The 25,668-nt window shown below is 39.9% G+C and overlaps 1 protein-coding gene across 1 annotated transcript; it reads right to left on the reverse strand.

Moving 5' to 3' along the window:
- Positions 1–485: 485 nt before the first annotated feature.
- Positions 486–2,447, reverse strand: LOC113757350. Its single transcript, XM_027300697.1, has 3 exons — positions 2,143–2,447; positions 1,234–2,060; positions 486–571 (listed from the first exon to the last, which is right to left on the reverse strand). The coding sequence occupies exons 1-3, from the start codon at positions 2,445–2,447 to the stop codon at positions 486–488; spliced, it is 1,218 nt and encodes a 405-aa protein (XP_027156498.1).
- Between the last annotated feature and the right edge of the window lie 23,221 nt (positions 2,448–25,668).

Consider the following 25,668-nt stretch of genomic DNA (forward strand, 5'->3'; position numbering starts at 1 on the left):
TTATTGTTAATTAATTAAAAAAAAGAAAAAAAAGGGAAAAGTCCACGTTTTGGTTTCAGCTGCAGTAGAAAGGATTGGCAGCTGCATTTCTCGGCTATTTTTTTTGCCTGGGATTGGCTCCATTCGATGGGCATAGTATAAACCATCTGACTCCATCCAAACCATCGTTGATAGGGTTCAGTTTTTGGGTTCCCATATAAAAGCAAAGGGATACGGCAAGAAACGAGGAGGGCTGATGACGGCTGAGTGAGAGTAAGGGAGAATGAAAGTGACGGCTGGAAAATCTGAGGGAAGGTAGAGTAGAGTAGAAAAGGAGAAGCTTTCGACCAAGAGGAAAACCAAGAGAGAGTGAGGAGAGTTTGAGGGAGGAAAAATCTGAAGTCAAGAGAGTTCCGGGTTGAGGAAGAAGGTGAGAAGCCGAGAACTCCATCAGAGTAGGCAATTCGCTTCTGGGTGGTCCCGCGGCGTTGCTCATCCAAGGGTGCTCACGGTGATTCGACTGCCAAGGCATCAACAGAGGTAACACTGAGTTCTCCTCTTGTACATTTCTCTCCTTGAGGTTTTTGTTTATCTGCCAGGTTTGTAATCGAGATTATGCAGGCTGCGTTCTTTTTTAGCTTGATCAGGGTTGCCCCCTAATAAGTCTAGATCTGGTCCGTTTTTTGTTGTTATAGAGTAAGGAGAGACAAAACACGCAAATAATCTGATTTGGGCTGCATTTCCTTTAGCTTTACATGATGGCTGTCTCTATTTTTCTATCCTTCCCCTTCGCCTGTTGCATTCTGTCCAAAGGTTTGTTTTTTTTATTATCCGTGAGTGGAGCGCCCAGATGATGCTTGGCAATCTTGTTAGTAGACTATATAGCTTTTAGGTTCAGTGCGTTACATGTAATTGGGCCTAAAAAGGTTGAAATAAAATATCTGGAGCAAACGGGCAATTAAATATTTAAATAAGCTAGTAATAGGAGTTTAAAATAAGTAAATTTTTGCGAGTCCTCACATCCTCTTCTCCTTAAAAAAATTTCGTCATCGAAATTCACATCTAGGACAATATCATACCCCTTAATAGTCGCGTCTATCGGATCAATCAGTAACTTACAATCGCTAACCCATATCTCACAATTTCTATCCACCTGAATTGTAGTCAAACTTTGATTCTAGGATTTTGTAAAAGTGTGAATTATACTAGGGTCTCTTAGAACTTCAGATAGACAATGAAAAGCAAGAATCATACCTTCAACGACCGTACCAGAAATGGAAACCTGTTGATAGCCTAATGCATAAACCCTAGTTGGTGCTTTAGATCGTCTTCCTCCAGCACTAGACTGCTTAGCGGCTGACTTTTCAGGCCTTTGGATACTACCTCCTTCTTTTGGCACAGTTGGGCATTTCGATATCTGGTGCTCAGTACTACCATAATACAAGCACCTCCCTTGTTTCCTAAAACAATCACTCTCTGTATGGTTGAGCTTGCCACAATAACCACAAACAACTTGGGGAGCCACAGATTGACCACTTGGAGGTGTCCCTCTAGATTGACCTCGTCCATTGCGATCCCCTCTTGATTGAGTCCCTTTTGGTATGACAGATATCTCCACTCCACCCGTTCCTTTTCCCTTTTTAAAAGGTGGGGCACTCTTATCTGCCTGTCCAGAAGGGTTACTAGAAGTGCCTCTTTTCTTAGCGTGAAAGTCTCTAACTTGCAGCCTGACACTCTCGACTCTCTGTGCTTTTTCTAAGACTTCAGTGAACGTAGAGATTTGGGCTGCTGCTAAACCCTCCTGAATCTCCACATTAAGTCCTTGTACAAAGTGCCTTATCCTCCTTCGTTCAGTAGTCACCAATTCTGGAGCATACTTAGAAAGCTTAGTAAATTTCCCTTCATACTCGGCTATACTAGAAGTTCCTTGCCTCAACTTTATAAATTCATCTTCCCTTTTCTCTTGAATCAATGGTGGGAGAAATTTCTCATTAAATTCCCTCGTGAAGTTTTCCCAAGTCCAAGGGGTCTGCGCTCTTTCCCACTTCCCCCTTATCAACCCACCAGGCACGTACCACTCCCTCAAATTAGAAAGCAGCAAAATTTACTCCCCTATCTTCGGGATAGTCTAAAGCAGTGAATATATTAGTCATTCTCTCTAACCAGTTCTCAGCTGCCTCGGGGTCGGGCTCTCCAGTGAACTTAGGTGGGTTAAACTTCAAGAACCTCTCCAAAGCCTTATCTTCTCGTCTATCCTGGCCCCCGGGCTGGTTAAGTGGTCCAGGACCTTGTCTATCAGCTAAGCGTTCTAGGATATCAGTCATCCTATTAATGATAGTAGCCACTTGATTTCTCTCTATATTCTCCAGTCTCTGGGTCGGTCTAGTTGCCGATCCCTGGTCATCCCCATGAGGTTGGGCCGGTCTAGTCTCTCGCCCACGGCCACGACCACTTCTTATTCCTTCCATTATCCTAGATATGCCTAATGCAAGAAATAAATCAATTACGCGAGAAAATACTTAAAACAAGAACCAATCACGAAAATATTGAAAATAACAATAATTTACATTCATTAGCACTTTCAAATCCGTACAATTAGCAAGTCATGGGGGAGTTCACAAAAATATAACACAGGTGCCACAAAAGTACTTTCAGTCATGTAAGACTAAAGCAAAATCAAGTGCCTCAAAAGTAGGCCACACAGTCATGCAAAATACAATGGCCTCAGCACTCACATCACTCCAGTTAATCCTAACTATACCAGTCAAAAGGTCAATCGCTCTAGACCTAGTCCACAGTAGGACTACCAGGGGGAATCTCATCCTTAGGATCCTTCTCAGGGTCCTCCTCCTGAATCGGGCTCTGGATAACATCTGTCACCCCCTCTATCATCGTAGTGGCAGCGGTCAGAATCCCAGAAGCCCGATCACGGACCTCCTCACCTAACCTAGTGAGTCGAGCCCTAGTCCTCTAGAGCTCCTCACGAGTGACTGCAGCAGTAGCCACCTCGCCAGCCACTCCTTCTCAAGCTCAGCGATCCTCTCGCCCTGAGCACCTACCATCTATCTAACCTCATCCACCTCCTCCTGTAAATCTCGGTTGAGGTTCACCAATTGACGACGCTCGTCGTCCAAGGCTAGCACAAGGTAGTTTGGGTAGGCAAACGTCACCCTACACGAACATCGAGGATACCTATCATAAGGTGAGTAGCGCACTCGAGCCCCTCCACCAAGAGCTTGGTAGTAAATAGGCCTAGGAGGCTCTACGTGACCATTAGCATGGCCATTCCCATCAGCTGCCGGAGTCCCATTTCCATTTTCCATCCCTGCAAAACAATTACACTTTTCGGGTTAGAAACTTAGTCACTAGCTCGCTCAAATATCACTTAAGGAATAACTAAGTGATCCAGTCACTATTCTCGAGAGTAAAGTCTCTCAAATATCTCCTCAAATACCCTTTTTAAACTTAGGCTGTTATTTTTCATCCCTACAAGCTGTCACTAAAATTTCAAACTAATCCCACAGTCCGGCATCCAAAACTTTTAAGCCTAGGATATACTACAAAGATGTGAAGCCTAAGCTCTGATACCAACTGTGACGCCCCCACTTCTCCCAAGGGCGAACCCAAGGGTATACGCGGAACGCCTTCCCAGCTCTCGCCAGGACTCAAGACAATTCGAATTCAAACCTAGTCTAATGCTAACAATGAAAGTCGGAATAAAGGTACGAAGTCATTTCCATACATAAATATCCAGTCTTACATCACAATTTCAAATTTACAATCACTTTTTCCAAAATATACAACATCCAAAAGTGTCTAGGCAATTACAATCAAAACACTGATACAAAAGTGCTTCAAGTCGGCATTTGCTTAACTCATTCCAATCGGGTTCCTGTTAAGGAAAACAAACTAATGGAATGAGCCAATACTCCGTGAGGCAAGAAACACACATGCAAACACATAACCCAAGTATCAACAACAATTACATTGTAGATAAAGCTATGAAGTTCTAATAATTCACACTTCAAATAGGAAAAATAAACAAAAATAATTCAAGGATACTGTAGTTCTCAGGAGCTAAATTCCACGTAGTCGAGTCAAAGTCTTGATCACAGCTCATGTTTGATGAGAATATAAAGACCAAGGCCCATTCAAGCACATGGGGAATTGGAAGATTCAAGTGAAGACTAGTTGATTGCACGAATGCTTGAGTTTCGTAGGATTATTTGATTTTCCTCGTTGATTTTGGTTATTTCTCGTTTTAAAAAGTCTAGGTAATTAAGATAGTTTAATTGCGGCCCATTTGTTAGTAAGTAAGGCCCAAAATCTTTCTTAAGTATGTAGGGTAGTTTGGTCAATTTTTGGATTAGGGTTAATGCTTGTAAGGGCTATAAATAGCCCCACTTCCTCTTTGATTGGGGACCAGTTTTTGACTATTAAATACAATTAGTGAGTTTTCACTTTCTCTTTGGCAAGAGAGTTGCCTTTGAATACTTGAGAATCTTCTCAAGTTATTCACCCGAACTTATCAATCGAGTATCTCCTTGATTGTGGCGTTCTACTACCTCCAATTTGGTTCATTAATTCGAGTAGTTACGGGTTGAGATAATATCAAAATTGTTCGTGACTTCTAGGGATTAGTTGGGTCAAATTTCCGCTGCCTAAGCCATGGTGTTTTGGTTGTCTAGATCGGGGTTTCACATCAGTTGGTACCAGAGCTAGTCGACAACCACCAGTTTATATCTTTTTTTTTCATTTATTTCGAGTCATATATGTTTAATCCCAATCTGTTCGTTTGTTTAGAACCAAAAAAAAAATTATTACTGTTCTTTGACTGTTCACCGACACTGTTCACCGATACTGTTCGCCGACACTGTTCATAGTTACTGTTCATCCGAATACAAATCTGTCCAGCCTTGTTGTTTGTGTTATCCAACTTGTTTACTTGGTTTTCAAATCTGAATTTTGGCAAAACTTGTTGGAATTTTGTGAATCTTGAAGAGAACTTACAATAATCTTGAGCTTCTTGAATTCTTGACCACAATCTTGAAATTTCTGAAGTTCCTGACAACTTCCTTGAACGTTCTTGAAAGATCTTGGAGTTCTTGGTTGTTATTATTTATGGACTTCCTTGTTCTGTGTCGTGGTTGATAGTTGTAGTCAAAAAAAAATGAAGAAAGAAAAGAGGAATTGGTTGGCAAGAGAAAAAAAAAGGAAAGGAAAGAAAGGGGCAACCGAATTGTTTTGAATAGAGAACCAAATCTGATTTGTGCAATCTTTCTTGGAGTAGAATTTGGAAGTTACCAAAAGTTGTTTCAAGAAGATTACCAAAGGTTGTTTCAAGAAGGTTACCAAAAGTTGTTTCAAGAAGGTTACCAAAAGTTGTTCAAGAGGAAGAGGATTTTCAAAAGGTTTCCAAAAACTAACTTGTTTCCAAAATCAATTAGAAAACTAAGTAAAGCACTTGGATAACTCTTTGTACTCACTTGGACACTCTCTCTCCTACCTTTTTAGGAAACTTTCCTAAACTCTCTCATCCATTTTTTTGGAAACTTTCCTATATTCTCTCATCCATTTTTAGGAAATTTTCCTAAACTCTCTCATCCATTTTTTTGGAAACTTTCCTAAATTCTCTCATCCATTTTTTAGGAAACTCTCCTAAAATTCTCTCATCCATTTTTAGGACCTTTCCTATATTCTCTCATCCACTTTAGGAAACTCTCCTATATTCTCTTCCTAGATTCTAGGAACACTTTCCTACATTTTCTCCTACATTCTTGTGATTACACTTGTGGAAAGGTTGGTAACGGTTGTTGGACTTGAGCAGCATTTCTCAACTACCTAACCCAACAGGTAAAGGTATTTGGTAAGTCCATTAGAGTGACATCCATATACACGAGTGCGAGTGGATACACGTAAGGGAGCGTGAAAGGCAATATCTTCGGTTTCGTTGCTAACTTTTTGCAGGTTCCCTCATACGTCATGGCGAGTATAAGACGCATAAAAGCTAGCCCACAACATTGTCTTCCTGATCCTAAGGGAGTCAAAGAAGTGGCATTACGTGGTGTAGATGAGCAATTGGACCTCGTCAAATCTCAGTTGCTTGGTTGGTTTTATACTCATTGCGGTGTCAAAGATAAAATTTGTAGCTTGGCCATTGATGGTAGTTGTGAAGTCAATCTTGCAAGTGCTATCATGGTTGAGAAATTAAATCTTCCAACCATTGATCATCTTCAACCGTACAAGTTGACGAGCACTCATGGGGATGTTTGGGTTACTAAGCACACACTTGTACCTATTCAAATCGGCAAATATGTGGATGAGGTGTTGTGTGATGTAGTCCCAATTCAAGTGACACATGTGTTGTTGGGCAAAGCATGGATGTCGAGGCGAGAAGTTAAAATTGATGGACATACTAATAAGTATTCCTTCTTATTTAATAGTCGTCGTCTTGCACTTGTATCACTTACTTATGACCAACTTTGTATTGATCTAGCATGCATGAAAAGTGAGCTTGAGCATTATAGAATGGAGAAAAAGCTAGATGAGGGAATTGTGCCCGCAGAGGTAAAACCCGAGGAAGTTGAAAGTAATGAGATAAAAGGGTCAGCTGTTGAACTAGAAAAAGAGATGGAAAAATCTAATGAGATGGGTGGTAAAAAGGAAAAAAGAAGAGAAAGTGGGCTGATCTTGAGCAACCCGGTGAAGGCCTATTATTTTCTTAACAAACTTACCTTTGTTTTGTTTAGTGTTTCTTCTTTTATACAGATCAAGCAAAGGCAAGTTGAGCTGATCTTGGTGTGTTCCATTCCAAAATCAATTGTAGACGTTGCAAGCCTCCATGGAGTTGGTACTCCAAGAGTTAAACCCCCTTGGTATCCATTCATGGAACAATGTCAACTCAAATCAGTCCACACCAAAGGGGAGTTGATTCGAGCTCATCTTGAAGGGAACACTCCATATTTTAGGGATGGTTGTGTACCAAGGGTTCGTTTAAAGAACAAGTACCTCAATGACCATTATGATTTTCGTCTTGCTCTTAGTCCACATGCAGCTCCAACATCACCAAATCCGCCTTGGTGCCTTGCAAGTGTGTTCGAGTCGGAGTTCGATTTCACGGGATACACTTCATACAACTTTGAGGACCCTTACCTCATGACCACAAACAATAAAGTTGAGCATACATTGAAGATGGTTTGTGAGATTCAAGGTTCGACGAGAGTTATTTTCCAACTTAGCACATGGGCTTTGCATTGGATGCCATCTGTAGCCATCATAACAAGATTGAGTCGAAGGCATGTAACTCGTCTTGTCACCATTCGTGCTTCAATTTGTGGGCAAATTACTTTTAAGAGGAGGGGAATGATGAGAATATAAAGACCAAGACCCATTCAAGTACATGGGGAATTGGAAGATTCAAGTGAAAACTAGTTGATTGCACGAATACTTGAGTTTAGTAGGATTATTTGATTTTTCTCGTTGATTTTGGTTATTTCTCGTTTTAAAAAGTCTAGGTAATTAAGATAATTTAATTGCGGCCCATTTGTTAGTAAGTAAGGCCCAAGATCTTTCTTAAGTATGTAGGGTAGTTTGGTCAACTTTTGGATTAGGGTTAATGCCTGTAAGGGCTATAAATAGCCCCACTTCCTCTTTGTTTTGAGATCAGTTTTTGACTATTAAATACAATTAGTGAGTTTTCACTTTCTCTTTGGCAAGAGAGTTGCCTTTGAATACTTGAGAATCTTCTCAAGTTATTCACCCGAACTTATCAATCGAGTATCTCCTTGATTGTGGCGTTCTACTACCTCCAATTTGGTTCGTTAATTCGAGTAGTTACGGGTTGAGATAATATCAAAATTGTTCGTGACTTCTAGGGATTAGTTGGGTCAAATTTCCGCTGCCTAAGCCATGGTGTTTTGGTTGTCTAGATCGGGGTTTTACATCAATGTTGACACTCCGTCAACCACATAAGTATCAAATCCGTAGATACACCACTTTTCTTCGAATCCCGTTACCGTTAAATCCCCTTATCGGGCCCGCTCATCAAAGTTTTGGTAATACTCGAGTATATCATGGCAATGCTGCACGAGTAATGCCGAGCAAGATCTCTCCAATAGATCATGCTCTACGAATATCTCATGGTTTGCTAAGCTTATCGACCAAGCCCATGCTAGCTCTATTCGCAAAGTTAACCAACGAGTTTGGGCGTCCCCGAATACGAATACGAATGTAAGTCGATGAGCAACGCTTGAATCGACGATTCCAGATAGGAATCACAAATACGAATCATAACCACATTACTAAGTACAAGTCGGATATGAATTCACATAGCAAAATTCAAATATCATTTCATTTGAAAGAGGACGAGTGTGGTAAAGTACACACTCGTCTCTCAAAGTTCAAATTCATATAACGGATAAAAAATAGTTAACCACTTAGCGATAAATTCATGCACTTGACACTCATCAATCGAAATAAGAGAGTGAGTTCGTAAACATGCCCTTAGGTGTTCCCCTCGAGATCCTCGTGAAGGTCTCCTTGAACACCTGAGCAAACAATAGTTATCTATTACACACTATCACTTGAAAATCGTTTCTTATCAAGAGAGGGATTGTACACTTGTACAATTTGGAAAATACCATGAAATGGGGTTTTACTTGCTCAAAATTCAAGATTCAAAAGTAGTGTTTATTAACACAAGGAAAAACCGATTTCCTTTATGATGACAAGTGCAAAATGGTCAATTAGTATTGAAGGATAGGGAAGAGTTTCAAAAAAAACTCTATTCCCGTCAGGTTTGAAAATTTCCGATTTGAGGTTCAATGTTTGAAAAATCGTATCTCACTCTTCGTATGTCAAAAATTGGAAAACTTAGTACCGTTAGAAGCTACTTCCAAATTACTAAAAGTTCCTAGAAGCCACTTTTCCATTATTCCAAACGGAAGACATTCAAAATTTGGCTCAAATTTACTGTTTTAGGCTTGCGAGACAGTTTTGAGGTTGGTTTTTCGCCAACTTTGGAAATTCGGCAAAATTCATAGAATTTGAACTAGCCTCTCAGATTTGAAACTCAATTAGAGTTGCGATTAAAGCTAAAACAAAACAAGTGGAATAAGAATCGAAGTTTTGAGCACCAAGATATAGTGGCTCAAAGTTGCTGAAAAATTGAGATGGTTAGCCAAATTTTCAGGTTCAAATTACAAACTTTGGGACTTTGTTTGAACATCGAAATGAACTCGAAATGGCACCAAATTTGGCAGTATTATACCACCATATGAGGGATATTCCTCTATCAATTTTCATGGAAAAATACACACGGAAAGTTGGTTAACCAGATCACCAAAGTTTCCAAATTTCCAAGGCAAATCTGCCTTGTACGTGAGTTTTCCGTTTTCAAAACGTTTGGCCAACAAAAATGTCTCAAACATGGTCCTTTAGTTTAGGTAATGTCTAAGAAACATCCAAGATGCATTCGGTAGGTGACTAACACCAAGAATTTCGAAACAACAAGTCCCAATCAAGATTTAGACATTTACTAGCCAAAAAGAGGGTTTCAAATCAGTGAGTCAGTTTCGGATTTCGGCCATAACTCAATCAATTCAACTTGGAATCAAACGCGGTTAGTGGTGTTGAAAACTAGATTCATAAAGCTACAATTTCTTAAAAGAAATTGTTTTCAAAATCTGTCCACAGCTAGCTCATATTTGAGCATCATTTCGCTGCTCAAAACAGAGCTCCCAGTGTAGACGCGAAACAGGACAGTCATGTTCAAACGATTGGTATGGACTACTAAGGTGGAATCAGAATGTGAATTTTATACCGTTGGAAAGCTGGGAATGTCTAGTTTCCAGTGCCACAAATGCCACTTGAGTTTGACATCGGAGCAAAAAGGTATAGCCGTTTCAAAAACACTGCCAGAGCAGTTTCGGGAAAATTCCAGTTTTACTAGACTTTCGAAAACTCAACATTTACCCTTCCAAATCCCGAAATGTTTTGATGAAACTTTATACACAACCCACACAACATGTATACATCATAAACAAGTCATTAGAACCACAAAAAATTGCTCTAAGGCCACGGCATGTACAGGGGCAGAAATGGAAAAATTCCCTCATCACTTCCTTTGAGTTTTCATCCATAATATCACTCATTTCTACTAATTTAAGCACTAATCCAACATTATTAACATCAAAACTCACAAAATCAGTCCATCAAGCCAAAGTGGGAGTTCATAGAGCCCACTCACCAAATTTCTAACAATTTAAAGTTACCCATGAGAATCCAAGAGCTCATGAGTGTAATCTAACTTCCATAAATCAAGAATTAAGGGGTTGATCATCACTTACTTTCTTAAATGGTCAAGACAGAATTTTCGGTCACTTTGAGCTGAAGAAAAACCGTGAGAGGCAGCTCCTTTCCTAGCTTATCTTGATCACCAAGTGATTTGAGTGTTGTGTGTTAAATTTGGAAGTGATTTGAACAAGGAATTGAGAGGTAAAATGAAGGAAATTTTTCTAGTCTTCTTCCCTTGTGTTGCTCAGCTGGTTTGAGGAAGAAAAGAAGGGGTGAAAATCTGATGGTAAAGCTTCTAGAGTAAGCTTAAAACTTGTGGCCCAAAATTGCTCAAGGTTGTCTACTAAAATAATGCACGTGCGCGTGCGTTCCGTGCTCGATTCCTCTCAAGTTTATTTCACTAGTGCACTAAACCTCTAATGCACTTTCATTCATGTTATTGTTATTCACTCTTAATAGTCCCAAAATAAAGGTCTTAAGCCCCTCAATTAATCGCGCGCGTAAAAACGCGTACTTCCGATTTGTGCACGATAAAGTGGAATTTTCAAGAAATTCTTATAACGATAGTATAACTAACTAACACTTGAACACTTAAACATAAAAATACCTATTTTAAGGCTAATGTACAAGTCTCCAATTTTTCAAACTTATTGTATCCTCGATTCGATTATTGTCTCCAAACGTGCATCCACTATTCACCCTAAATGAGCTTTCAAAAAATTAAATTTTGAAATAAATCATTTTTAAAATATAACTGAGCCATTGTTCCATGTAATTGGGTCTAAAAAGGTTGAAATAAAATATTCGGGGCAAACAGGCAATTAAATATTTAAATAAGCTAGTAATAGGAGTTTAAAATAAGTAAATTTTTGTGAGTCCTCACATAGCTTCCTATAAAATTTCAGTTCAATCAGAGCACTGTAGCATGTGAAATGACAAAAATACCCTTGACTGCCAAATGTATAGTTTTTCGGACAGTTTTGAGATTACACAATTCTGGCTTCATTTTTCACTTTGATCCGTATCAAATCAGCCTTTGGACAAAACAATAAAGTTTTAGCCCTATGTTTTAACTTTCCAATACATCTGAAAACACCTCAATCGGAATTGTGTAGCTTGAGTTATTCCCATTTGAATCCAGTGCTGACAACCAGACTGACCATGAACTTTTGGTTCTGTAATCTGCAAATTCGACCTAGATAAACTATGAACTGGGTTGAGTTGTCTTCATAAAAGTTATAACCCTTTGTCTTGGCTTCGAAAAGGTATAAAGTGTACCCTAATCCAATAAACGTAGCTCCAGTTGTGACCAAAATGCTATAAGATGTCAAATCTGCTGTTTAGCTTTTGTCTTCAAAACTGATTTCCAATTATCTCATTCGATTTGTATTGTAATTGAATGATGTTGGAGCCTATTGAAGGGCTATGTTGGTAACATTACTTGTGTGTGATTGTGGGGTTGAATTGAGAAAAATATTGTTGGCCTTTACTTGAGACCTTGCAAACTCAACCCGCTGAGCTTTCTCAAGTGCTTCCCTAAAAGTGGTTATTTGAGCAGCTGCTAAGGTCTCTTGAATTTCCACATTAAGGCCTTGCACGAAACGCCTTATTCTCCTCTACTCCATCACCACTAGTTCAGGGGCAAAATTTCGACAACTTAGTAAACTGGGTCTTATACTCGGCTACGCTTTGAGATCCTTGACGAAGTTTTATAAACTCATTCTATCTCGTCTCCTGGATCAAGGGTGGGGGAAATTTTTCATTAAATTTCTGTGTAAAGTTTACCCAAGTCCTAAGGGTTTGTTCCCTTTCCCACCTAACTTCTATAACATTCCACCAGGATCATGCAGCCCCCTCAAACTGAAAGGTAGCAAAGTTCACTTCCCTCTCTTCCGGATAGTTTAAAACTGTGAAAATGTCAATCATCTTAGCAAGCCAATTCACGGCTACTTCAGGATCGGGTCCACCTAAGAATTTAGGGGGAGAAAATTTTTGAAACCGTTCCAAGACTCTATCTTCCCCTTCTACAGGATTTTCAGGATTTCTAGGTTGATTGAGAGCATTTTGGCCTTGACGGTCCACCAACTGAGCCAACAAGTCAATGATACGGTTAATGGCCATAGCCACTTGGTCTTCCGCTTCAGCCCCTGGTCCCTGCTTTTGATTAACTACAGGTTCTCAGTCACCCCCTTGTTCTTGGGATTGCCTGGGTCCACGCCCACGGCCACATCCACTTCTCCTACTGTTCATTAGTTTTAACAAGTCTTAAATTGAAACGCAGATCCAAAATTTAAAACACTGAGACGTATAGGCCAGATACAAGAAAATAAACAAGCCAGAGGGTCAAGTATATCTAAACACAAACTTTTCATATATACCACAATAATAAAAGTCAGAGACAAGCAAAACAATCCCATTTACAGAAGTAGCAGGATTACATAAAAAGTACGATGAACAAAACTATACCAAAAGTACAAGACATCCAACTAGGAGCTTTCCTAACTACCCCTCACATAGGGTCAAAACAAAACTCATAGGAGCTCCAACCTAGTTTCCAACCGACCTAACGAACTCTCTCTCGTGGGTAGAACTAGGTGCATCTCCCTCTCTAGGGACTCCATCGCTTTGAACCTCCATAGGTGCGTTCACGCCAATCACTTCCTGGATTAGCGTTTCACACTCATCAATGATACTCCCAGATCGATCCCTAATCTCTCTGACCAGCCTAGTGTGGCGGTCATTAACTACCTAAAGTTGTTCCCTAAAAGCATTGGTTCTCTCCTGCTCCATTAATATATCCCCCTGGAGCTCCTGAATCCTGTCCACTGGCATCCTCATGATGCCCCTCATCCTTACCATCTTGGTTTGGTCCCTAACATTGGCACGCCTAAGCCTCCTTCTCTCATCTAGTAACACCAAAACCACATGATCAGCATAGGAATAATTCTGGCAATGGCTACATCGTTTAGTCTGATTAGCAGTACTCCAATGCCGGATCAGTCCCCCTGGACTCTCCTCATAATTAATGACTCGAAAGCGCCTTCGAGACGACTCACCTCCACCCTCTCCACTGCTTCCGTCCATGACCTACAAGAATGAACACAGTTTACAACTTAGGCAGGGGTAGTTATATTCAATGACACCCTAACACATCACACTAAGTTCCTTAGAATCAAATTTCTATTTTGCCCAAGCCATTTCGAACCTAGGCTCTGATACCAACTGTGACGACCCCACCTCTACCTAAGGCGAACCAAAAGGTTCAGCGGGCCGCCTGCCTAACTTTCGTCAGGACTCAAGCGCTAGCTAAATAACAAGTTCTTTCAAAATAAGAGCCTAGGTCTTCTTAATTGTAAAGGTCTTAAGCCCCTCAATTAAGTGGTTCGATTGGGTAACGAGCCCTGGGTCTCTTGTATTGTCGAGTGGAGTGATATCTCCTCGACTAATTGGTATACTCGAGTATTACCACCCGTGTTTATTGAGGATTTTGGGCCCAGCTGGGGCTTTGAACGGTGGACGGAGAGTAGTGTAAGTGGTGTTCTACTGGATTGGTTCCTGTACTTGAAAGTTGACGGAGTGTCAACTACTATGTGATCAAGCTCCTGATGATGAATGGAAGTTGGCTCCTGAGAGCCATCCGTATCCTTATGCTTTGGAATGATTATTGTTTATTGGATTATAGTGTCTTCTAAAAACTTTTATACTCGCTCATTTTGAGATTTTCTCACTTTTATGAACTCTTCATGCTCGTTACTTTCCTATATCGAAAACTTGTACTTATAAATAATGGTCAATTTGTTATTTGGAACCTCACTGGGCTTTTAGCTCATACCACGCTATTTGTTTTCCTTACAGGGGGTACGAGTGACGCGTGAGACTTGTAAAAGACTAGCGTAGCCTTTTGTTTTGACTTTTGACTTTTGGTCTTGTACTCGCGCTATTCCTCGAATGGAACATGTTGTACTTGGATTGTATACGTTTTGGACTAGTTTGGTGTATTGAGGCTTTGTACCTTGATTTCTATCAATGTAAATTATAAGCTTGAATTGTGAATGTTATTTATGGTTCATGGATGTGTGTACATAACTCGATTGAGATAGTGAGTGAGTCCTGGCGAGAGCTGGGCAGGCGGTCCGCCGAACCCTTTGGTACGCCTTAGGGGGAGGTGGGGTCGTCACAACCTAGATCCACACCCATGGCCCCTACTATACTGTCATCTAGTCTCCATTATTACTCACTAGTCTAGGGCCCCAAGTATTATAACTAATGGGTGAGTACGCGTCGATACATAACAGATACTTATTCATTCTAAAAAAAAACTAAATAAAAGGGAAATCAGAGTCACGATAGGCGAGTAAAATGCAAAGTAATTTGAATGCGATGCCAAAATAAAGTCATAGCCAAAAGTCAAAAGTCAAGTCAAGGTCAAAAGTCAAAGTCAATTATCAAAGTCAAAAGTCAAAGTCAATGGTCCAAAGTCAAAAATCAACAGTCAACAATCAAGTATTATACATTCAAAGGCTCATAGCAGTCATTTACAAGATAACAAGACCAAAAGTAGTAAGTACGAGTCTCAAAAGTACAGATATAGTCGTACAGTCATATTAAGCAAAAACCTAGTGCATGTAATCAAAAGAAAGATGTACAACCACCAAGTCACTACATCCCCTATCCTTTCTATGTATAGTAGTCAAAATCACCCAAAATAGTAGCCTAGAAGTGAAGGCTTAATCCACCGCGAGACTAGCTGACCCCTCAGTCTGGGCAGGTTCTGCTCCTGCCTCGCCTCCAATGTGGGAAGCCTCATCGTACACATCTCCAAGTAAGTCATTGCAAATGTTCAGAATCGATTCAACTCTATTCCTCACTTTCATTGCCCCCTTAACCATACGCTCCTGAGTTTCTCCTAACTACGCACACAGATCATCAATCCTTTCATGGCCTTCAACCATATCATACTCGTGCTCCTTAATTTGATCGGCTCGCATTTTAATAGTTTCCTTCAGTTGATTCACTTCAGATTCAAGCCTAGCATTGTCCCTTATGGCAACCTTCCGCCCCTTCACCACGACCAACACTACTTCATTAGGGTAGATATAAGTATGATGGCACTTGCAATGCCTGTAGCGGTTAGATGGGCTTTAATAGGCTCTAGCTTCTCCGGGCCTGATTTGATACTTAATCATCGGTAAGTCCCTACAGGACGGCTCGCTAACCGGTCTATTGCTAAGGTCACTAGATCCGTCCACTCTACATGAAGTGTAGAGGAAACTTAAATACTCTTAAGGGGAAATAGTCATGCACTCCGGCCAATTAAAGACTCAAATTAAAAATTTCTAATTCACTCCGGCCAATTGAAACCTAGGCCCTAATTTTTTTATCCCTACCAGCAGTCACTCAACTTTCAAACCAATCACACAGTCCGGCATCCTAAACATTTAAGTCTAGGATACACTACAAAGATCTAAAGCCTAAGCTCTGATACCAACTGTGACAGCCCCACCTCTCCCTAGGGCGAACCCTAGGGTATCAGCAGACTGCCTGCCCAGCTCTTGCCGGGGCTCAGTCGATCAAAGTACTAATAACTCAAATGAAGCAGAGGAAATATCTTCCATTCTTTGGAGCGTAACCCTAAATAAAACATAATCACTTCACCAACAATCCAAAAGCTTAGTATACATATAGCCAAATGTCAACTTACCACTCCACACATAAACTTACATAACATGAGTCGAGCTTATAGGTTTAAGCTTACAGGAGTCAAAAGTAAGGTCTACTTAAGCAAAAGGTTATAATCTCAAATACCAGTCCAAAACAATGTAAAGCTAAGAAAGCTCTTGAATCAAGAGCTTTCTTAGCTTTACATTGTTTTGGACTGGTATTTGAGATTATAACCTTTTGCTTAAGTAGACCTTACTTTTGACTCCTGTAAGCTTAAACCTATAAGCTCGACTCATGTTATGTAAGTTTATGTGTGGAGTGGTAAGTTGACATTTGGCTATATGTATACTAAGCTTTTGGATTGTTGGTGAAGTGATTATGTTTTATTTAGGGTTACGCTCCAAAGAATGGAAGATATTTCCTCTGCTTCATTTGAGTTATTAGTACTTTGATCGACTGAGCCCCGGCAAGAGCTGGGCAGGCAGTCTGCTGATACCCTAGGGTTCGCCCTAGGGAGAGGTGGGGCTGTCACAGTTGGTATCAGAGCTTAGGCTTTAGATCTTTGTAGTGTATCCTAGACTTAAATGTTTAGGATGCCGGACTGTGTGATTGGTTTGAAAGTTGAGTGACTGCTGGTAGGGATAAAAAAATTAGGGCCTAGGTTTCAATTGGCCGGAGTGAATTAGAAATTTTTAATTTGAGTCTTTAATTGGCCGGAGTGCATGACTATTTCCCCTTAAGAGTATTTAAGTTTCCTCTACACTTCATGTAGAGTGGACGGATCTAGTGACCTTAGCAATAGACCGGTTAGCGAGCCGTCCTGTAGGGACTTACCGATGATTAAGTATCAAATCAGGCCCGGAGAAGCTAGAGCCTATTAAAGCCCATCTAACCGCTACAGGCATTGCAAGTGCCATCATACTTATATCTACCCTAATGAAGTAGTGTTGGTCGTGGTGAAGGGGCGGAAGGTTGCCATAAGGGACAATGCTAGGCTTGAATCTGAAGTGAATCAACTGAAGGAAACTATTAAAATGCGAGCCGATCAAATTAAGGAGCACGAGTATGATATGGTTGAAGGCCATGAAAGGATTGATGATCTGTGTGCGTAGTTAGGAGAAACTCAGGAGCGTATGGTTAAGGGGGCAATGAAAGTGAGGAATAGAGTTGAATCGATTCTGAACATTTGCAATGACTTACTTGGAGATGTGTACGATGAGGCTTCCCACATTGGAGGCGAGGCAGGAGCAGAACCTGCCCAGACTGAGGGGTCAGCTAGTCTCGCGGTGGATTAAGCCTTCACTTCTAGGCTACTATTTTGGGTGATTTTGACTACTATACATAGAAAGGATAGGGGATGTAGTGACTTGGTGGTTGTACATCTTTCTTTTGATTACATGCACTAGGTTTTTGCTTAATATGACTGTACGACTATATCTGTACTTTTGAGACTCGTACTTACTACTTTTGGTCTTGTTATCTTGTAAATGACTGCTATGAGCCTTCGAATGTATAATACTTGATTGTTGACTGTTGATTTTTGACTTTGGACCATTGACTTTGACTTTTGACTTTGATAATTGACTTTGACTTTTGACCTTGACTTGACTTTTGACTTTTGGCTATGACTTTATTTTGGCATCGCATTCAAATTACTTTGCATTTTACTCGCCTATCGTGACTCTGATTTCCCTTTTATTTAGTTTTTTTTTAGAATGAATAAGTATCTGTTATGTATCGACGCGTACTCACCCATTAGTTATAATACTTGGGGCCCTAGACTAGTGAGTAATAATGGAGACTAGATGACAGTATAGTAGGGGCCATGGGTGTGGATCTAGGTTGTGACGACCCCACCTCCCCCTAAGGCGTACCAAAGGGTTCGGCGGACCGCCTGCCCAGCTCTCGCCAGGACTCACTCACTATCTCAATCGAGTTATGTACACACATCCATGAACCATAAATAACATTCACAATTCAAGCTTATAATTTACATTGATAGAAATCAAGGTACAAAGCCTCAATACACCAAACTAGTCCAAAACGTATACAATCCAAGTACAACATGTTCCATTCGAGGAATAGCGCGAGTACAAGACCAAAAGTCAAAAGTCAAAACAAAAGGCTACGCTAGTCTTTTTACAAGTCTCACGCGTCACTCGTACCCCCTGTAAGGAAAACAAATAGCGTGGTATGAGCTAAAAGCCCAGTGAGGTTCCAAATAACAAATTGACCATTATTTATAAGTACAAGTTTTCGATATAGGAAAGTAACGAGCATGAAGAGTTCATAAAAGTGAGAAAATCTCAAAATGAGCGAGTATAAAAGTTTTCAGAAGACACTATAATCCAATAAACAATAATCATTCCAAAGCATAAGGATACGGATGGCTCTCAGGAGCCAACTTCCATTCATCATCAGGAGCTTGATCACATAGTAGTTGACACTCCGTCAACTTTCAAGTACAGGAACCAATCCAGTAGAACACCACTTACACTACTCTCCGTCCACCGTTCAAACCCCCAGCTGGGCCCAAAATCCTCAATAAACACGGGTGGTAATACTCGAGTATACCAATTAGTCGAGGAGATATCACTCCACTCGACAATACAAGAGACCCAGGGCTCTTAAGCCACACAACAACTCACCAACACTTCCTTAAGTGGTTTTATGGAGCAAAATCAAGGTTGGATGGTTGGTTTTGATGATTTGGAACAAGATTGAAGTGTTTCTTCCTTGTGCTTGGAATAAGAGAGAGAGAAAGAGAGGGCCGGCCACTTCTTGATGTTTTTTGAAGATTTTTGGTCATTTTTAAGCTATTTTAACCAAATTGGTAAAAGGGTGAATAGTGTTCAAAAAAAGTCAAACCACTCCTATGGTGACACTTGTCACCTTTTATTATCACCTATCTTGTCTCTCTTATATCAATCCACTTAGCATCCTCTACTTATCTCTTAACACCCGGTAAATTAATTCCAGTATTCAAAACTTAACTTAGTTGGCCGAATTTTCCGAACTTTTCGTACTAGTGAGTCCCACGTCCGGTATACGCTCTTAATTTCTCAAAATCCATTCGATACTAGAAAAATCATCTAAAAATTATATCTGCTCCTTAAATTCATCTAGCAATTTTTTCTAATCACGAAAATGCAGAAAACAAGCCATGAAAAATACGAGAAACCTAGAAAATGAAACTTATTGGTTCTCATAGATAGTATGAATGGAAGTGCAATAGAGGTTTAGTGTACTAGTGAAACAAACCCGAGAGGAATCAAGCACGAAACGCACGCGTACGCGTACTATTCCTAGTTGACTTTTGAAGCAATTTTTTGCCACAAATTTTAAAGCTTCTCACGGAAGCTTACCATCAGCACCATCTCTTCTTTTCCTTCTCCAAGCAGCCGGCCACACCAAGGGAAGAAAGAGCTAACCTTCTTCATCATTTCACTTCACTTTACTCCACCAAATCACCTCAAATTTACACTAAACTTTGCTAAACACTTGGAGAGCAACTCAAGTTGGAAAAAGGACTTCATCTCCACGGTTCTTGTGAGCTTTAAGAGGGCCGAAATTTCTGCCTAAGTCATCAACTAAGGTAATCAATGATCAACCCTGAAATTCTTGGTTTATGGAAGTAATATAGCACTTATAAGTTCATATCTACTTGTGGGTAGTTTTATTTATGTTGGAAAGTTGTTGTGTGGGCTCTATGAACTCCCACTACGGTTTGATGGACTGATTTGTGGTGTTTTGATATTATTAATGTTGGTTTAGTGCTTAAATTAGTAGAAATGAGTGATATTATGGATGAAAGCTCAAAGGGAGTGAAGATGAAAAACTTTCCGTTTCTGCCCCTGTGAAAGTCCGTGACCCTTAGAGCAAAATTTTGTGGTTCTATTGACTTGTTTATGATGTATACATGTTGTGTGGGTGGTGTAGAAATTTCATCAAAAAATTTCATGATTTGGTTGGCCAAATGATGTGTTTTCGGAAGTCAGCAAAAACTGGAAATTTTCCCGTAACGGCTCTGGCAGTGTTTTTGTTTTGGCTATAACTTTTTACTCCGATGTCAAAATCGAGTGCCGTTTGTGGCACTGAAAACTAGACATTCCCAGATTTCTAACAGTATAAAATGCACATCCTGATTCTACCTGAGTAGTCCATACCAATCGTTTGAACATGACTGTCCTGTTTCGCTAGTTCACTGGAAGCTCTGTTTGAGCCGTAGCCGTATTTCGAAACTGACTCAATGATTTGAAACCCTCTTTTGGATAGTAAATGTCTAAATCTTGATTGGGACTTGTTGTCTGGAAATTCTTGGTGTTAATCGCCTACCAAATGTATCTTGGATGTTTCTTAGACATTGTCTATGCAAATAGACCGTGCTTGAGATACTTGGCTTGCCAAACGTTTTGAAAACGGAAAAACGGAATGACCAAGACAGATTTGCCTTGAAACTTTTGTAATTTTGTGATTTGGTTAACCAACTTTCGGTACGTATTTTTTCATGAAATTTGACAGAGGGATAGCCCTTATATGGTAGGGTGGTACTGCCAAATTTGGTGCCATTCCGAATCCATTTCAATGCTCAAACAAAGTCCCAAAGTTTGTAACTTAAATCTGGAAAATTTGCCTAACCGTCTCAATTTTTCAGCAACTTTGAGCTACTATAACTTGGTGCTCAAAACTCCGATTCTTGTTCCGCTCATTTTGTTTTAAACTTTGATTGTAACTCTAATTGATTTTCAAATTTGAGGGGCTATTTCAAATTCTATGAATTTTTCCGAATTTCCAAAGTTGGTCAAAAATCAACCGCGAAACTGTCTTGCAAGCCTAAAACAGCAACTTTGGGCCAAATTTTGAATGCCTTCCATTTGGAATCATGGAAAAGTGTATTGTATGAACTTTTAGTACTTCGGAAGAAGTTTCCAACGGTACCAAGTTTTCCAATTTTGAACTTGTAATGAGTGAGATACGATTTTTCAAAGATCTCGTATCAAAGCTGAAAATTTCGAAACTTAAGGAACTGGAGCTTTTCAAATTCTCCTTTTTTCCTCGATAACACTTGAATGTTTTACACTTGATTTCAAAGATGAAAACTCGATTTCTCTTGTGGTTTAAAAACCCCACTTTTGAGCCTTGATTCGCGAGTAATTTAGGCTCGCTTTCGTGAGATTTTCTTGGATCGTACAAGCGTAGAATCATTTGTGATAATTGGGGTATATAAATGATAGTTCACTATTAATTGCTCAGGCTCGCACGAGGACCCTCAAGAGGATTCCACGGTGGACGCCTGGACGTCAAGTGACATTTCTTCTTTGTTTATTTGATGAGTGTCAAGTATGTGTTAAATGCTTATGTGATTGAGATATTAGTTGTACAAGTGTTATACATGATACGTCAACTTGTCGATTCGAGTGTGTAGTTTATCGCACTCGTTCTCATTTGAAATAAATGACTCATGCTTGACCTGACTTGACTTGCTTGACCTGACTTGTCATGACCTGCCTGCTTGATCTGACCTGACTTGCTTGACCTGACTTGACTTGGAAAATATGGTATGGCTGCATAAGTTGATTGGAGCGATGTCTCATCGACCTCTGAACGATAGCAAGTACCACACCGATTTGGTGGGAGGTACCTCTCGAATTGTCTCAAAACCCTAAAGCATTCTAAGTCGATTGGAACAATGTCTCATCGACATCTGAACGATAGCAAGTATCACACCGATTTGGTGGGAGGTACCTCTCGAATCGTCTCAGAACCCTAAAGCATTCTAAGTCGATTGGAGCGATATCTCATCGACCTCTGAACAATAGTAAGAACCACACCGATTTGGGTGAGAGGTACCTCTCGAATCGTCTCAGAACTATAAACTGAACAGTTGTAAGTACCACACCGATTTGGGTGGGAGGTACCTCTCGAATCGTCTCAGAACTATAAACTGAACGATAGTAAATACCACACCGATTTGAGTGGGAGGTACCTCTCGAGTCGTCTCAGAAACATACATGGAATACGTGAAGTGCTACGAACTCAATTACCTACCCGAGAGGCGGGGTGTCGTCACGAGAAGGTATTAAAGTTGAACTTGGGCAAAGTAAGAAATTATTAGCTCCGGAGAGCTTCTGCATCCTACTCAAGGGTGTTTATTATAAATTGTGAAATTTCTTGAATGTTATAGTTTTCACTATTGTGTAAGTGCTATTATTATTGAATTACTTGTCTTGCATGTTTTCTTGGCCTCACGAGCATTCGCTCACCCCGTTAGACTTGCTTTCTTTAACAGGAGCTGAAATGGAAGGAATTATGGAGAGGTCGACTTGATGGCTTTATTAGAATTTTGAATGTATTCATTTAGTCAATTTTTGGAAGCTGTATATTTTGGGATTGTAAGATATTTTGGTAACTTATGATGTAAGACTTGATCGATTATTAAGGAATTGACCTTCCTTTATATTTTTTACTTTTAGTACTGGTTAGTTATTCTTAAGTTGGAATTGAATTTGTACCGAGTCTTGGCGAGAGCTGGGCAGGCGTCCCGCAGATACCCTTGGGTTCACCCTTGGGAGAAGTGGGGGCGTCATAGTAGCCATCCTAGAACCATCACCCGCATTTAATGGTATTCAATCCCTCCTTTTAATAGGGGCACTTCATACGTGCATACGTTTTACTTTTATACGCCCTCATTTCTTTTTACTTTTAGTAGTTGTCACACCGCTCCACCAGTTAGGATTAGGATCGATCCACTTGGACATGTGGCCGTGGCAAGACGTGCGCGTAGTAATGTCCGAGGGATCACTTGAACCACCGACTCTTAGGCCTTGGGATTGATGACCCTCCGCCTGTGGTCTGAAGGTTTGGGATCCTGCAGTTTTGTCGAGTCTAGATGCAGTAGTGAGCCCAACCTCATGCATTCATATTAGAAATCGCCTAGGATAGAGTCGATCGTGTGATACACCGAATGTTAGGAGATTGTTTAGTTTTGGTTTTGATTTAAACCCTTAAATTTGTTTTGTTTAAAGACTAGAAACCCAAAAAAAAAGAAAAAAAAACCCTAGTTACTTGTGACTAATCGGTTTTCGTAAATCTCTCATGTTTTAATCAAAACCCTACTTTTAATTGAATTGTAAAATCCCGCACATTTTTCTTAAAATTACTTTTACTTGGAAATTATTGCTTTATAATAGCCTTACCACCCAATCACCCCATAATAAGTGCAAATGAATATAGAATTAAGGGTTCACCCCTTTCGTTTTCAAGTTAGCGCGAATTAGGGTTTTTACGTCTATCCGTAGGGTGACTATCCGGTATCGAGGGTGAATCAAATTTGGTGATTAAGAGTGATTTTTAGATGGTATTAAGTGTGGGATTAGAAGTAGTAATAATGAGGTAGTAAATTATAAGTTAAAACCCTAGTTACGCGATTTAAGGAAAATCGGCTCGAACCGACGGGTATCGCTCACTACCGATTGACCACACCACTTGACCACCACTTCCTCACCATAAAATATCATTGATATTGGTGCAAAATATCTCCCTCATCCTCAGCCCTCTTAGCCAAAATATTTGACTAAAAATGCAAGGAAAAGAAAAAATTTGAGATGGATTTTGGTTGCGACAAGTGGCAACCATCCCTTAAGTGTTGACCAACCAATTTTCCTCCATATTTATCATCAAAAAACACACAAATTGCCCTCATTTTCTTCCTCCTAGCCATGAATAAGAGAGAGAGAGAGAGAGCAAGAGAAAAACAACTTCACTTCATCTTGATTTGCACCATTTGAGAGAAAAAAACAAGATTCTAAACCGATTAACTTGTAAATTGGAAGCTTGGGAAGCTTAAGGAACTGAAAATTTCAAGGGGAAGTGAAGGAGAACACTAGCAAGCTCTAGTTTTGAGGTAAAATGGCTGACCACTCTTTTCTTTTTCCCTTAATCATGTTGGAGTTGTTTAGTAACTTGTATTTGTGATTGTGATGCTTAAATCAAGAGATTTTGGATGATTGGAGTGATGCATTTGAGTTAGGGTTTAAATTATTCCTTTCTCATACTTGTTGTATGGATGGTTTATGATGTATGTAAGCTTGTATAAGAGGTTGTGGTAGTGATTTAAGGAAGAAATGAAGAGATTTCCCTTTTAAACCCCAAATTCCAGATTTCAGGAAATCTTGTTTTCAGTTCTGCCCGTTTCTGTTTGCCTATGATAGAGGCCAAATTAGGCTTAGCATAAAACAGGAAAACATAAAAGTTGCATAGAATGATGTTTTGTAGTTTCCTGTAAAATTTCAGCTCAATCGAAGTAACGTAGCCTATGAAAGGACCGAAATACCCCTGACTGCCATAGGTAGAACTTTAGGGACAGTTTTGACATTTTACCTAATCGACCGCATCTGTTCACCCTGATCCGTTCTGATTTAGCCTTTGGCCAAAACACAGAAGTTGTAGTGCTATTAATTAGCTTTCCAACGCCCCTAAGAACACCTCAATCAGACTTCGGTAGCCTGAGTTATTGTCGTTTAACCATAGTACAGTTAGCTAACCTGCTTGTGAGATTCTGGTTTTGTACAATGGAATTTTGACCTAGCTACACTACGAACTGGACCGAGTGGTTTTCATCAAAGTTGTAACCCTTTATCTTAGCTTCGAAATGGTATAAATTACATCCCAATCCGATAAGCATAACCTCAGTTGTGTCTGTTACGCAAAATAACATCAAATCTGTCTTTTGTTTCTTGACTCAAACTTCATTTCCGCACATGTTCCTAGCTTGATTTTGTACTTGTATTACTTTGAGCCTATTGAAAGGCTATTGAAATAAGATTATTTTGTGTGTGACTTTGGGACTGTTTGAGAAAAATATTGAAGCCATAAATGGCTGGAAAATAAGTAAATACAAGGGGCATGCCGCCAAAGTTTCACTAGAGATAAACCAGCCTTTGGAGTTCTATTTCAGTGTTTTGCAAAGTTGACTTGGATACACTGAAAACTGGGTTGAGGTGTCTTCATGAAAGTTGTAACCTGTTGCCTAAGCTTCGAGACACTACCTAGTACATTTTGATCCGATAACCACAGCTTTGGTTATGGTCCAAACCGTGTAACCTATTTTTATACCGTTTTCATTTTCACGCACACGCACGTGCATTTCTCAACCCATTTTTGCCATTTTGGACCGTTTAGGACTACTTTTGTTATTTTTTTACCATTCCAGCCGTTTCGGCCAATTTCGACATTCTTTTGGCCTTAACGTCGTTTTTGAGCGTTTTGATTATTTTTTACCGTTTTCGACTTCTTGATCGTTTAAGTTATAAACTGCTATTGTATGGCCGTTTCACTTATGTGTGTATATAATCTGTCAATACAGACTGTGAGGCTTTTAACGGTGACGGTCAAGCTCAATGAGTGGTATCATTTTTCGTGCCAAGCTTTATCAAGTGAGTAATTGGGTTGTTTATTGATGTGAAATTGTCAAAGTACTTTGTATATGTTAAATGGGTACTTAGGGGAAGGTGTACTTTATCTCACTCGATCTAAACCCATCCTTTGTTTTGATTTCATATGTGAGAATGCATGTCTTATATTGAGTATCACCCTCTTGCTGTGTGCTGATGGGGGTGGTTATATGATTTGAGTTGAACCCCTTTTGCTGTGTGCTGTTGGGGTAAGTACTTTGTTCTGTACCTTTTTAGAGATATCATCTATTGAGAGATTGGATATCTCAGGACTTGGTTCCAT

This window comes from Coffea eugenioides, unplaced genomic scaffold (assembly GCF_003713205.1).
Source record: "Coffea eugenioides isolate CCC68of unplaced genomic scaffold, Ceug_1.0 ScVebR1_3021;HRSCAF=4155, whole genome shotgun sequence".
NCBI lineage: Eukaryota > Viridiplantae > Streptophyta > Magnoliopsida > Gentianales > Rubiaceae > Coffea > Coffea eugenioides.